The 15590-nt window shown below is 39.3% G+C and overlaps 1 protein-coding gene across 6 annotated transcripts in view; it reads left to right on the top strand.

Moving 5' to 3' along the window:
• The window catches only part of cntn3a.1 (contactin 3a, tandem duplicate 1), a 67528-nt gene that overhangs the window by 30673 nt on the left and 21265 nt on the right, over positions 1-15590 (top strand). For 4 of the 6 annotated variants that reach the window (XR_005101365.1, XM_037280373.1, XM_037280354.1 and 1 more), the window contains exons 6-10: positions 6055-6258; positions 6729-6831; positions 9273-9457; positions 11253-11392; positions 15044-15176. Coding sequence is in view for 5 of the 6 variants with exons in the window: in XM_037280373.1 (XP_037136268.1) it covers positions 6055-6258; positions 6729-6831; positions 9273-9457; positions 11253-11392; positions 15044-15176 (765 nt within the window). In the remaining variant the exon portion in view is untranslated. Of the gene's footprint in view, positions 1-6054; positions 6259-6283; positions 6529-6728; positions 6832-9272; positions 9458-11252; positions 11393-15043; positions 15177-15590 lie in introns of those variants that run through there. The other 2 variants (XM_037280367.1, XM_037280381.1) reach the window with 2 other exon arrangements.

Genomic DNA, 15590 nt, shown 5'->3' with positions numbered 1-15590 from the left:
AAACATATGCCTGCTATGTGTTGACGCAGGCAGCATAAGACAGTTTTAGTCAATTTTAATCGGGGCATAGGTAGATTTATGGTTGTGGATGTCGTGGATGTCATTGTATTTCATTTATAAATATGACAATGGCATGCATCGTACACTCTAAATCATTATTTATTCATTTTCTGAACCGCTTATCTTCACGAGGTTCCCAGACGTGTCTTTGGGTGGTAGGCGGGTACGTACACCCTGAACCGGTTGCCAGCAAATCGCCGGGCACACGTAGGCAAACAACCATCTGCACTCACAATCACACCTACCGACAATTTGGAGTGGTCATTCGGCCTGCCATTCATGTTTTTGGGATGTGAGAGGAAACCAGAGTACCCAGAGGAAACCTACGCAGTCATGCAGAGAACATGCAAACTCCACACAAGAAGGACAGAACTGGACTTGAACCCTTCACCTCAGAACTGTGAGGTGAATGTGCTAAAAACTGAATTACCCCTAAAAATAATTTACATTGTATTTTATATTTAGGTTTATTTATTTGTTCATATTGTACTTGAATTACTGCACATATTATAGTGTCAGAATATGATTGTTACTTGGGCTGTGAAGTCTAATTTTGAATATTGAATGAAACGTAAATGTCATTATAAACAGGACATTTTCCTTTTCACTGCTGATTTCATCATATCACTTAAATTTAGCCCAAGCCTGCTTTTGGACAAGCAAGTAGACTGCTTTTAGTATTTACTCCATAAGTCCCTTCATGCCTTGTTGTGATGGATCCTAGCTTTTCTCTTGAGACACAGCACAGAAATTGAAATGATCCATTTTGTACCAATATTTTCAGCAGCTGTCATCAACGATTATGACTAGTGATGGAAAGGTTCAGATTGTGACATGATGTCAGTCCTAAATTTTTAATGTCATTTCTGAAAGCCTGCTAATATCAGCAGTCATAATGATGTAGTATCTGATAGTGTTTTCCCTCGGCACACACACGCACGCACACACAGGCACATACAGGCACACACATTTACACAAGCCCCCCCCCCCAAAAAAAACAAGTGGCATACATTCACAATATTTATATTTTTGTACGTGTATACATGCTTCATACGTCATGCGTACATTACTTTTCAATTCAACACAATGTTTGAAACACAGATAAGACATTTGACTACACACTCAGATTTCTGTATATGTGAGAAACAAGCTCTCATAAAGGCTGAAAGGATGTAATTCATGATCACAAAACAGGGATCTGCCTCATTTCCCCTTTAAGGGATTTCAGTAACCCATGCATGATTCAGGGAGCCATTATTTCACTTTCACAATGCCTCAAAGTGCTTTTGACAGCTCTAGAAAGTAGCTGGATGCACTCAAAATGCAGTGAATCTCTGAGCTCTAAGTATTTAAATAAAAAAATGTCCAAAATTGTATAAAATGAAAATCTATTCAGAAACCATCTTTTTCTGCATTTAGGTTGGATGTTATTCGTGCCATCCTTTGCTTTTTAGAAGGTCTGAATATGTGTGGTCAGACAGAACCTGATGCATCTGACCTCTTTTCACTAATGGAAGGAGTCCTTTTATATCTACTCAAGGCTGAAATCGCTTGTTCTGTTTTTGCATTGCAGCTACCCTCAAACATGATGTTTGCTAGCAACGAACATCACATATAGCTCACAGAGATTTTATGTGCGTGTCCTAAGCCATTTCATGCAGGGAATGTGGAACATATTTGTGAGTACAATGAACCCAAGACCTGCATTGAATATCTAAACTCCATAAGTAATTGAAGTCCCAACCATAAATATTCCTAATTTTAACACCCTAGATGTAACCCAAATTCAGTGTTCGGGTAACGTGTTACAAAAGTAACGCGTCACAGTCATATATTACTTGTAGGCAATAACAATTTGATATAACTCAGGTTTATTCTGGAATATAATTAGTTTCTAGGTCCATGTTCTTAACTACAATAATTATTCACTCACAAATTTGACTGTGGATGCGAACTATTACATCATTTACAGGATGAACTCAGCTACTCTAACAGGATTTTTTGCCCCTCTGAGGAATTCTTGCAGCAATTTGGAAACTCATTGCCCATTTAGTAGTGATGGGCCAAATGAAGCCCGATTCAAAGTGTGTATCAAGTCCCACACAAAAAAAATCATGCGACCGAGGCCTCAGTTTGTATGGAGGACCTCATTCGTTCATACCTCATAACACGACACTATATAGTTTCCCTTTTAAAATCATTATTCATTGAAAATAACTTTGTAACATCACAAAACACAATATAATTTTAAGCTCATTTCAACATTATTCTTAAATCTGAATGTGTTACAACTTATAATTGACTTCTTCGCATGTGTTTATTTACAAAGTGCGAGCATACTAGCTTGTTTGTTGCATTTGCAGTCTGTAAAAATAGCTATTCCAAAAATGTTTTCTATTAGCCAGTTTTGTGTTCCATCTTGTGCCATTTTAGTGTTAAAGACATAGCACAAAAATATGTTGATAGCTGGTAAGTTTGTTAGTAAATATCAGATGTTAATACACAAAATATACCCACCCCCACACATTGAAACAAGTTGCTTGTATACTCTCCTCTGATACAATACACACACGTAAAGCCAGTCTTGATTCACATTGTCCTTGGCCTGTCATGTTCTATTTTTATTTCTTCATCTCATGCCATTACAGGGGAAGTGATGCTGCATGTTCATTATACACAAGTTAAATAGAATTGCAATGAAAATATGCCAGTCACTGTCATATATTTTGCATTATTCCATTCCAGCCCTTTCACAGAATGAAAAATCATCAAATCCCTAGTGTTTTATTATTATTATTTTTTTATTTATTTTGTTACCGTAATTTTTAACCATCCTGTTATGGACAGCTTATTTGTTGTTGCTTTTGTCATTCATTGCACCTTTTGGAGGATGTTTCAAAAGTGGCAATTAATTTACACGATCTTGTTAGAATGAGCCCTGGGATGTATTATTTAGGCACAGGGAGATTCTTACAACTGCCCCCACAGTGAGTCCAATGGATCAAGTGAGGCAGTTACGTATTATCGATATTTGTCAGAGGGACGAGGGTAAACGTCAAAGTAGAAATCTATAATTTATACATGGTTTTAATCCAAAAATAAATGCTTGACTCACTTTTTACTTAAATCCGGGTGAGGGGTTCAGTTCATTTACAAATTACAATGTTACACTGTTTAAGAGGAGTGAATAATAGATAACAATGGTTATTGTCCTGAACGTTGTCAACTAGGTTTGTCTCATACCTTGACCTTCTCACAATGCATCGTTACAATTCCATTATTCTATGATCGTAATTATTTTATAATTGAAATACATAGTTGGGGTACGAGGTGCATACTACCTCAGTTATTCTCTCACTCTAAAACAATTTATAGCAGCTATTTAGTAATAGGTTTGTCAGATGTTGGTATGGGGACAGGATAACTGCAAATGGACAATGGAAGGTTCTATTAACATCAGAGACACCATCCTGACGAGGGCTGGACAAACGCTGCAGAATTATCTAGACTCTGAATAAGAGACATGGCTGACTGCGATGCAAGGGCAGGTGAGGATCTGATTGTTTCAGACAAGAAAAGACAACAGAGATACAATAAATGACAGTGAGAAATGAGAAGAAGTTGATGATGGGGACTATAAACAGTGCAAGAAGACACTACTCCTGAAGTAGAACAGGCCAACATAGTAACACATTGTGAGTTTGCTTACTAGCTTCCGGATGATATTTAATCATGTACCTGCAAGAAAATAATGCAAAATGGCCCAAATATCAAACTTTATCAATAGCTGGATCAGAAATTTCCTGTGCGAGGAGAAATGGCATCACCACTATTATGAGACTGAAATCTGGTTCATGCCTGATTTTGCTGTTTTGCTGAAAAAGTTAATCTGACATAAATAGGTCCAATTTCTGCCTGTTATTTTAAAATTATCTTGACCTCACTAAAATTGAGTAGATGCTTGACTCTCTTGGGGTATACACCAAAGCAGACTCATACTCCAACACAGGCTGCATAAGAATATAAAGCTGGAACCACTGTGTGTTGTATTTGATCCTGAGGAGGGAGGTAAGTGTGAACACAGCATGTTGGGTAGGTTTCAGAGAGTTGATTCATCATTTTGTGAGAGTTGTACTAAGGTTGTACTTTGGGTCAAGGATATAATAAGGAGCAGACCAGTCTCTCTGGTTGCCGGTATCAAAACTTCTTTAGGTTTTTATGGGGAATATAATGTTTCTGTTGCAAAGCCTCCCTTCTACTTGGTTCATATTCCTATAGAATGTGGTGGCAATTTGATCTAAAATCCAATAAAGTAAAGATGCACTTGTTACCATCCCAATTTCTGACCCCCTCCACCATAATTATCACACTCAAAGTAAACGTTTCATATCATTAAACCAACTTTTAATACCTCACAAGGACAACCCAAGTACCGTAATTTTCGGACTATAAGTCGCACCGGAGTATAAGTCGCACCAGCCATAAAATGCCCAAAAAAGTGAAAAAAAACATACATATGTATATAAGTCGCTCCTGAGTATAAGTCGCCCCCCCACCCAAACTATGAAAAAAACCGCGACTTATAGTCCGAAAATTACGGTACATATAAATTGCGATCAATGATGATTTTATTGATTAAGGACTGCGGGAAAGTTTGTGTCCCCTGACCCCAACAAATGCTTGTGTCAAACTTGGCAACAATAACTGAACTCAAGCATTTGTAAAAAAAAAAAAAAAAAAAAAAAAAAAAAAAAGGAGGAGGAAGTTTGGCCCACCGTTCTTTGCAAATTTGTTTTCACTCAGCACTGTAGTGGAGGGCTTTCAAGTGGTATGTCTAGACTTTGATTTGGCATTGGCCAAGTCTTCTGGGTTTTTTTTGCTGTTCAGAGTGAGACTTTCTTTTATGTTTTGGAGCATTTGTCACATAATCCAAGAGTGCTGGACCTTGAGGGCATGACTGGATGTATGCCTGTAGGAATTTTTGGAAGACATCAAGGTCCAGAAGTAAAAAAGCAGCCTGCCCCAGACCATCACACTGCCACCACTATGTTTAACTGTTGGCATTTTTTTTTTTTTTTTTATTGTAATGGGCTGTACACCTCTCAGTCAACACAATTTCTCCCCAAAATCTTATTAAGGTTTTCTTGGCGATCTGTGTTCTTTTTCGCCAGCTGAGGTTTTCGCCTTGCAACTCCCTCTCGGATACCTTTTTCTACCAGTTGTCTTTCTCAAAACTTGTGTCAGAAACAATTACATTCAGTGAAGCCTGTAGTTTTTGGGATGCAGCTTGTTCTATTGTGGCTTCCTGGAAGATTCGCAGTTTCACTCCTGGAGTAATCCAAGACACCAACGTCGGAAAATATTCACAAGTGAACCTAGTTTTCCTCATTTGGAGATAATGGCTCTGATCATGGTTGGCTGGAGTCCCAGAGGCCTGGAAATGGCTTTGTAACCTTCCACATACAAAATGTGTTTGTATTTTACTTGGCCTGTCTGTGTGATAAATCTAGAGTTTATTCATAAATCAGGTAGAGGGCATTTTTCAAGGCATCATATAATTTTTAATAAAGCATCTGTAATTTGTGGATTTATTTTTTGCTGTGAATACTTGCCAGCCACAAAATATAATTGGAATACCAGCTCTTAAAATGTACTCAAGTGTGGTCTGATCATTACAGTAAGCAGAATAATGAATAAGATGCAGTGGTTAGTATTGCGGTGTAAATATTCTAACGTCTTTGTGCCATCACAATTATCACTACAACATAGTGAACCCAATGCATTAAATCATGCATTCAGGACGAGGAGAGTAATTGCTTCTTGGTTATTCATTTTATTTTTTAATCACAGAAAGCTGGCTCTGTTCGATCCACAAATGACTTTATCACTTAAGGCATGTCTTCAATTTGAAATGGCTGCTGATTTTCTCTGCGGTATTTGGAGAGAATGTACAATCATGCATCTTACATCTGCTATGTCCGTGACTGTTTACAGAGCTTACCTTCACATGGATCTTCAACGAGTACCCATCGTTTGTCATCCAGGACACGCGGCGATTCGTGTCCCAGAAAACAGGCAACCTCTACATTGCCAAAGTCGAACCCTCGGACGTGGGCAACTACACTTGTGTAGTCACCAACACAGTCACCAAAAGCAGTGTTCAAGGACCACCCACACCCCTCGTGCTTCGAGTAGACGGTAAGAGCAATGCCACAACCGGAGGAGCTTGCATATATTCAGATTCTGATTATTTTAGTTTTGCATTATGCTTCACATACAAATCTAAATACAATATGAGATTGTGTCTTAAGTTATCCTTGAAATTAGCATGGCTTTTCCGTTTTTCTTCGTCATCTCTTCATGAGAACAAAATTAATGATTACTGACTTTGGAGCGACTCGGCAACGAGTTTAGCTGCACTTGTGGCCAGCCGAAGCTTGCCTCCAGCTCGGTCTACTTCCCTGTAAGGTATTAGTGCCTTGCACAATGTTAACGTGCATGCGTGTGATCCAGCCTTGGGGTCACGTCCTTAGATATTTCCATTGATTGTCTTGCACAGAACATTATCACCATTGGGGAACTTTGTTTTTAATGTTTGTGACATTTTCAGGCTTTAAGATGAATACAATTATGTGACATCAATTCTCAATTTGTCTTTGGAACACCAGGTGTAATGGGTGAATATGAGCCAAAGATTGAGGTGCAGTTCCCTGAAGTTGTCCCAGTCGCCAAGAGCTCAACTGTTAAGCTGGAATGTTTTGCGCTTGGAAAGTACGTTCCCCTGTGTATTATAACTCCAGTGATGACTCACAATAAGTTGCTGACTGTACCAATAGAATCTATTTTGTAACGATTGGAAAATTCAGTGACAGTAATTTGATAAACAAAGTATATCACATTCTAATGAATCCTTTTTAGGCTTCAATTTCGACCTTAATTGAAACATATCTTTTCAAAGCTTCTAATCGTGCTTCAATCTATACTTCACTGTACAACAATGTGATATCAAGAAAAACAAAATAGTTTTCATATAAAGTCAAGTTCATTATTGTTGCTGTTTTTTTTTGGGGGGGGGGGGGCTTTTTCAAAATTTTCAATGAAAAAGCATCTGATCTTAACTTTATATTTGATATGTTATGAAATTCATCGAGTATAAAATTGCACATGTAAGGAGTGTATGTCTGATGTGAAACCCATCTGTATCAAAATCCCTGAAGAATTTGATAAAATTATAATTTATGTACTGGAGCCAAACACAGTTACCGCAATACAAATTAATAGAAGAGGTCTTTGAGGACTCCTAGTTGAAGATGGCAGTTCGGTCTCTATCTGCTCAACCAGCTGAGACAAAGTACCAATCAGGAAGACTAAATGTCTTCGGCATTAGACTGAATGATGAAAGTCAGCCTGCACAGACTTGTGATGAAAGACGTACATTGGCGATATAAAGATGAAAAGAAATGTCTCTTGAGTCAGTGTACGCGCCAACTGTCGGCATCCTCGAGTCTACAATTGGTGTTTAGTCGCTGATGGCGCTGAAAGTGCAATGCTTCTGTTGCCTTCTTGCCCATGTATTTGAGCAGGAAATATGGAAATTATTATAATTATTGGCTTCAAAAAGGGGCGGCTCGGTGGGGCACTGGGTAGCACGTCCGCCTCACAGTTAGGAGGGTGCGGGTTCGATTCCACCTCCGGCCCTCCCTGTGTGGAGTTTGCATGTTCTCCCCGGGCCCGCGTGGGTTTTCTCCGGGCACTCCGGTTTCCCCCCACATCCCAAAAAATATGCTTGGTAGGCCGATTGAGCACTCCAAATTGTCCCTAGGTGTGAGTGCGAGTGCGTATGGTTGTTTGTCTTTGTGTGCCCTGCGATTGGCTAGCAACCGGTTCAGGGTGTCCCCCGCCTACTGCCCGATAACGGCTGGGATAGGCTCCAGCACTCCCGCGACCCCCGTGGGGACTAAGCGGTACAGAAAATGGATGGATGGATGGATGGATGGATGGATGGATGGATGGATGGATGGCTTCAAAAAGAAAATCGATGTAAATTAAAGACCACAAAACTAAAATGGAAAGTAAATTCATTCATCTTCCTAACCACTTATATTCACAAGAGTCGCAGGCGTGCTGGAAGCCTATCCCATCCGACTCCGGGCAGTAGGCAGGGTGGGGGGTCGTGGCCGTGCTGGAGCCTATCCCAGCAGTCTTCGAGAAGTAGGCTGGGGACACCCTAAACCGGTTGCCAGCCAATCGCAGGGCACACAGAGACGAACAACCATCCACACTCGCAATCACGCCTAGAGGCAATTTTGGAGTACTCAATTAACCTACAAAGCATGTTTTTGGGAAGTGGGAGGAAACCGGAGTACCTAGAGAAAGCCCACGCAGGAACGGGGAGAACATGCAAACGCAAACACACAGGGAGGGCCGGAGGTGTAATCGAACCCACACCCTCATAACTGTGAGGCGGACATGCTAACCAGTGCTCCACTCCCACCCTATTATTATTATTAATATTATTTGCATTTTACATTGACAATCTAAAAGTAAAAGTTCAATGCAGAGCGGTCAGGGAAAGCAGGGTAGCCAGAGCTTTGCCTGTATCACCAAAAGTAAAGAAACTAATTATGATAATATTAAAAAATATCAATTGAGTTTATTATCAAAGCTGCCTATGAATTTCCTGTTCACATACATGAGATAAAACGTGTAACAGCAAGCAGCTAAGCCACACCTCAGATTGTGCAGTCCTTCGCCTACTGGTTTGAGTTGACGTACGTACGTAATTGGCAAATTCCTCTTCATATCTTCAGTATAACATTATGAGACTTTTAATTTGCGTTCTAATTTTCCAGAGTCGAGCTAATTTATCTCATATTTGTGTGGTTGGTACTTATTTACTTCTGGTCATCCCAGACCAGCCAAAGGCAGATTTAGCAATAGGGAAACACTCTCAATGGCCTGGCCCTGAGGGCTCTCAGTCGTCTCAGCAAAAGGTTTTGACAGTTTCTATCCCATTACACAAACCGCAAAATTTTTAAATCAAATTCCTGATTAAGTGGAATGATTAAAAACATAATCCAACTGTCCATATCTGCTGCTGGTGTATTGATATTATCCTATGACAAATAACACTGCAATATATTGTGATAACAGGAGTCTGTCCCATACCCCTGCTAAACACTCATAATATCCTATTGCTTACATCCATGTAGCCCAGTGCCAACCATCAGTTGGAGGAGAGTCGATGGAGTCTCTTCGGGAAGAAAAGTGGACATCAATAAAGCCAACGGAGTGTTAGAGATCCCTTACTTTCAACAGGAGGATGCAGGGATGTATGAATGTTTGGCTGAAAACAGCAGAGGCAGGAACTCTGTAAAAGGAAAACTGTCCTTCTATGGTAAGCTCATTCTATTGGAAGTAATGGCTTGGGTGTAAATCTCAACACGTCTTCTCTTCCTTGCACTGCTCGTCCAAAAACTGTCCAGTTACAGTCTTTTTGTAATCAAATACTCTAGCCAATGATTTATAGAGGTTGTTAAAAAACCTCAAGGATTCTCCAAAACTGAGCAAGATTGAAATTGGTTCAGCAAAAAATTGTAATTTGGGAGAGTCCGGCAAAAAGGTTTATGTTGTTATAAAACATCTAGCTTTTATTAGAGCCTATAAATAACTGCATCATATATTGGTATGTGGCAATATATTAACCTGTGCCCAATAGCTCGTTTCTGACAAGCTCTTTATTGTATCGGCAGCTAACATTGGGCGCAGCATGCACAAATTTATATCACCTTTCAGGGAGAAGTGATTTGCCCCTCGCCAACACTGCCCTTATGGCCGTATTCTGAGTAAGCTTTTAATGGCTCTTGATGAAAGAATTTATAGTTTTTCTTCCCATTATCTTGCACTTCCTGCTTTAATGATGTCTGCATATAAAGCTCAGTTGGGATTTGCTTGAATTAAATAATCATCCACATCTCATTTCTGTAAGAGGGATGCTTTTGATATGATAATGTAGGACTTTGTGGCACATGTGGTGGCTCAGAATATCTGAGGTGAGAATTGAAAATGCTGTTTATACAACAAAAATATGCACAGAGAATTGGCGAATGATGTGATCAGGTCTAATTTAATTTGAGGTTTTAAATCACAACATAGTCATGTGATTGTGCTCCTCTTAGTATGCAATTTCAACAACTTGATAGCTTGGTGCCTATTACACCACAAACTCTTTATGCAACACATCATGTCAAGGAGATGGACTGACTTAGATTCCTCTCCCTCCTTGACCCTGGCAGGTTTTCCTGTATTAATGTGTCTTCTCCAAAAGCACCATAAATCTTTCTATTCTGTCACCAGAGATTAGGTGCAAATTATTTATGTGACATAAATATAGAGGCATTCTTGGAATTTTAGATGCCTCAAGTAGTAAAAAGAGAATGCAATGGTAACTCAAAGATAGATAACACTCCATTAGTGGATTATTTCAAAATGTATAATTAAGATCAATTATATTTGGAATATTTTGTCTTCACTGTTACGCCATACAACTCTTAAAATTCTAGCCTTATTTGTCCTTGTGCAAGTATTTGCCGAAACAACCGGTAAGATATTAGCTCGTTAGAAGCGATGAAAAAAGCTGAACAAAAGTAACTGGACACTGCTGGAGTCTTTTCTTCTTAGAATGTGAGTCTTCTTATTTCTTGGTAACTTCTGTTGCATATTCTTCTCTTGGAACATTCTTGTTCGTCTAACACTGAAGTTGTCATTTTAAAAACAAATACCAAAAAAAGGAGAAAAATCAACTCCCACAATGTTGATCTTTTAGCTGCTTACTATTTGGTGCAAATTTTAGTCTCGTGGTTGTTGTGTATGTTGGCAGTTCTTATGAAGATTTTGGTTGAACTTCTAATTGTATGTCTTTGGGATGTTCTGACTTTAAGATACCGCTGTGCTTTTTACCTTGCTAAAAACTACCGTATTTTCTGCACTATTAGGTGCACTTAAAAACATTTACTCAAAAAACCACAGTGGAATGCAGCCCCCGAGGACTTGAGTTTGACACCCCTGGGTTAGTTGGAAGTCAATTCATATTTTGTGTCTTTAGCTAAAGAGTCTGAAGAGTGACTTGCTTACATTTTCAGGTAAACAGTATGTTGTTAGTTTGCATATTTATTGTATGTGGTTTGTGACAGCTGCTCCTCATTTGACTGAGAAGCCCCCAGATGCTCAGAAGACTATTGATGAAACTCTGGTGTGGGAGTGCAAAGCCAGTGCCAAGCCTAAACCCTCATACCGCTGGCTGAAGAATGGAGAGCCTCTGGACATGATCGAGGTAAGGGACTTCTCCTGAGTTGGAATTTGGATGCTTTTAATTGCTTAATTCTGCACACCCCAAAGCACCACAAAGATTAAGTGGAAAAGGGACAAGAAGTCAAGGATAACAGATGCAGCCGCAAAATGAGCCCAAACGTGAAATGTTTGGCAAAAAATATTGACAATGTTTCTAAACAAGGCGTATTCCAAGTTTTGCTGTCTACCAACTGCTGTGCTTCATAGTTCCAGCTACGGATATTTAATTAGAACACAGTTGAAAAACGTTTTAGTCCACGATAGCCAGAAGCTAAATACATTGCTGTATGTATTCATCTGTATGCATTACAACTGCAGACTTTGGTTTGTACAGGCAAGTCTGTATTAAATATCATCAAATCAAATATGCAGACTAAATTTGTCTTCAAAAGAGATTTATGCATGTTTGCAGTGAATCTAATGAAGCAATTTTCCCCCACCAATGACTCTGTCAACAATTATCTCCTCTATTTTGTATACTACTCAGTGTCTTTTCTCCTTTAGACAGTGACACAATACCTTATTATTTAATCTCCATTCCCAATTTGCCCCATTTGTTGTAGAGTCGCCCAAATGAGTACAGGTAACCTCCGCCGCGTGATTAGCCAATGTTTCTCTCTTTAAAATGATCGACGATGTCAGCTTCCTGGTAACTTGGATTGTGAACTGATATGATATTAGTAGAGCTTAAACACAATGATCACACATTATACAAGAATGTTCTGCTTCAATTCATTTCCCCAATGGGCTATTAACTTTGAAACCTAATTCCTCCACATATATAATGTGTATACTAGCCAGGAGTGAAGGCATAACTCTAGAATAACAGTTTTTTTTTCTTGAAATCATCCAAAATCTAGGGTAAGTAGTATGCATACGTATACTGTACCTAGGAGTTGTGAAAAAGGTGTACTTTCATTCCAATGTGTTATTTTATGTCGAACGTTGCATATTTCTATCACAGAACATTAGATTGTTCTGGAAAATACACAAACTCAAATTACTATCCCGTTAAGTGCTCTGTTGAAAACCAGCAAATGGTGAGAGCGTATAGTGCATAAGTACAAAGAAAAGGCTTTTGAAGTGTGTGTTACTCTTGAGGAACTACCATTAATGGCCGCCATTACTTTCCCTCCACCTCTAGTTGTCTTCACTGTGGATTTAAGTAGTGCATTTAAGAACAAACCTTCTCAAAACCTCACTTTTGAAATTATGTTCAGCAAACACACATTTATTGTGCAATTAATCCTATTGTCAGGGACTCTATCAGATGTTTACCACATGTGTTAATTATTATGAAATGTTTTGTCAGTCAAAGGTAATTTCTCGGTTTGGCACCCATAGTCACTAGAATGCCTCAATATTGATCTGTAAATACGTACTTTTGTGAAATGTCCTCTGACAGTCTACCCAGGTAACATATTCTCTGTACATGTGACTATATTAATGAGTTGAGGAGTTACCATTTTCAAAATGCCACCGTCAACAGCAGCAGCATTAAATCAATTTCCAAACCCAAAGGTCAGTGTTGTAGCGAGAGAGTGAGTGGGAGGAAAAAGTGAAGGGGGAGCCAGGGGGAGCATTTGTTATTTCTCATTAGAATGTATCAGTCCCTGTCCCTGTCTTTTTCTGTCTTTTATCTCCCTTTTTGGGTTCACCTTCTCTGTGGGTCTCTATTATGTTATTCGCTCCTGCTATGCTTTTCTGACCCTTCCTAGAAGAATAAATGACTCAAAGGAGAGCTGTCACTTCAAAATGTCCTCTTGTCAAAACAAGGGCCCACTCACTATGTACTGGATTATATTTTGCTTAACCATCAACATGCTTGCTTCAGTATGAGTGTGGACTTTCAGTTTTAAAAAAGTCTGAGCACACTTTCAGTGCGCTTTCAGATGTCAGGGAGCACCAATACCCCTATCGTTTGTTCTTCAGAGATCAACTTGCAACAGTGCTGTTTTCGGAATAACAAATTATTTAATGCTGCCGGAGGAGCAAACAAATGCAGTTATTTTCTCCACCGTTAAAAATTTAATAAGGCCAGCACGATTTTTATTAAATCAGGACAGTGGGAACAGAATGGTAGTGTGACACCACCTCATGCAATCACGCAGATGTCTTTAGTCTTCATCACCTCCTGGGGCTTGCAATATGTAACCTCAAAAGGGCCATCTATTCAAAGTCACAATGAACACACATATGCATCCTTCCCTGGCCCCAAACCATGCAGATAGTTGTGTTTTATTTGGAAACTGCATCTTATCCATCCTCACACAGAACTCCCTCAGGCGCCAGGTCACCAATGTGCCAATCATGTGACTGAGCTTTAGATCTGGCACCAGTTTGAAGCTCCTCAGCTGTGTCACTGGCAGACGTGAACCAATTGACTTTTCAAGTGTCAGCTCTGGAGTTATTCAAGATGACAGACACACACATTTGCCACATAGCCATTGAAACTAGAGTGGGACATCTCAGGTCAAACACAATCTGTTCCAGAACGCTGGCTGATCTCCATTTTTTACGTAATTCAACTATTTTCTTTAATTCAGTAGAAAACAATGGAGATGGGGTAAAAAGAACAAATACTGTCAATATTGATACAACCCTCACCCACCCACACCCTCCCACACACACACACACACACACACACACACACACACGCACACGCACACACACACACACGCGCACACACACACACACACACACACACACATGCATATACTGGCTAAACTGATCTTGATTAAGATTTACTGAAGTCTCACAATATTAGCTTGAGATCAGTCACATTATGCATAATTTCAGTCATACCTCCAAATGTATTTGGGACATGAATTTTAAATATTTTTTTTCAACCTTAAAAGCATTCAGATTTGGGTGTTCCACAATACTTGTCAGTCACAAAAACAATTACTACAATGGCATACATGTTAGAATTACAAAGTAGAAGAGTGAAGTGACCTTTGTTTGTGTTGACATTTATCTTTTCATTTAAATTGAATGTTTTTTAAAAAAATAAAAATAAAAATAAGTACAGCAATTGCGTGATGAAGTGATAAATATTTTTTTAAGGTGTGATCTCAACCACTTTGAGCACTATGTTAAACAATGGGGAGTTGCAGCCATTCACCATGGTTCTATTAGGGCTGAAGAAAATTAGCACGGTTTTCGATTATCACCCCCCAGGTCTGGAAAATCTGCTGCTAACACTTGAATTAAATCAGGTTATTCATCAGACTGAATCCAAACCGTCCAAATACAGCACTAATTACCTACCTTCCAGTAATGTGTGTTCTCGTATGAGCAACTATTTTATTTTGTGATGCCACTGTGGCACTAATTGGGGAGTTTTCTCTCAGGATGGTTTACATAAATTCAAAGGTCAGTTCAGCAAAGTAGTACGTATATCTCCTGCATAGCTAATTGCCTGTGTGTGTGTCTACCTTAGTTAACTTTCAAGATGTCCAACTACAAAAAGGTCTACACCAGAACATTAGATTGTGTTTGCAGATGTATCTTAGACAATATAGCAAAGTTCCAGGATGAAGGCCAAGACCATTGCCCTTTGAATACAAATGATGTCGCAGTACATGACATTTCCTGCATAGTGATTACAAATGCCTTCTGTGTCTGTCTTAAGCAGGACCGGATTCAGGTGAATAATGGAGTGTTGACTATCAGCAGCTTGAGTCTGGCTGACATTGGCACGTACCAGTGTGTGGCTGAGAACAAGCATGGAAGAGTATTCACCAATGCTGAGCTTCGAGTCATAGGTAAGAAGACTTTGTTGGTACCTCAGAATATATTCACATGATGTCATTCTATAACTTCTGACACAGTTCTGGTAAAATTTGTGTTAGGAACTTTCGTCAACAGCTAAGAGACAAAAGCTAGGTGTCAAAAAGCTGGTGTTCTGCACTGAAACAATCAATTGTGATGCAATGCCTGAAACAAAACTTGTATGTCAGTGTGTATGGCAGATACATACTGACATGCATTGGTAGGTGCTCACCTGCAAGGTGTGTTCGAACAGCGCCAGGACTGGTGTTACAAAAGACATTCTGAATCCACACAATTTTTTCCTTTTTCTACATAATCCCCTCCTCCTTAAAGGATTCTTCAGAGCTAAACTGCGGCTCCGATGTCACATGCATCTTGATTTCATTTAGTCTTTGAAACGGGTTCCC

Source organism: Syngnathus acus, chromosome 2 (genome assembly GCF_901709675.1).
Source record: "Syngnathus acus chromosome 2, fSynAcu1.2, whole genome shotgun sequence".
Taxonomy (NCBI): Eukaryota; Metazoa; Chordata; class Actinopteri; order Syngnathiformes; family Syngnathidae; genus Syngnathus; species Syngnathus acus.
This window is presented reverse-complemented; position numbering and strand designations above follow the sequence as displayed.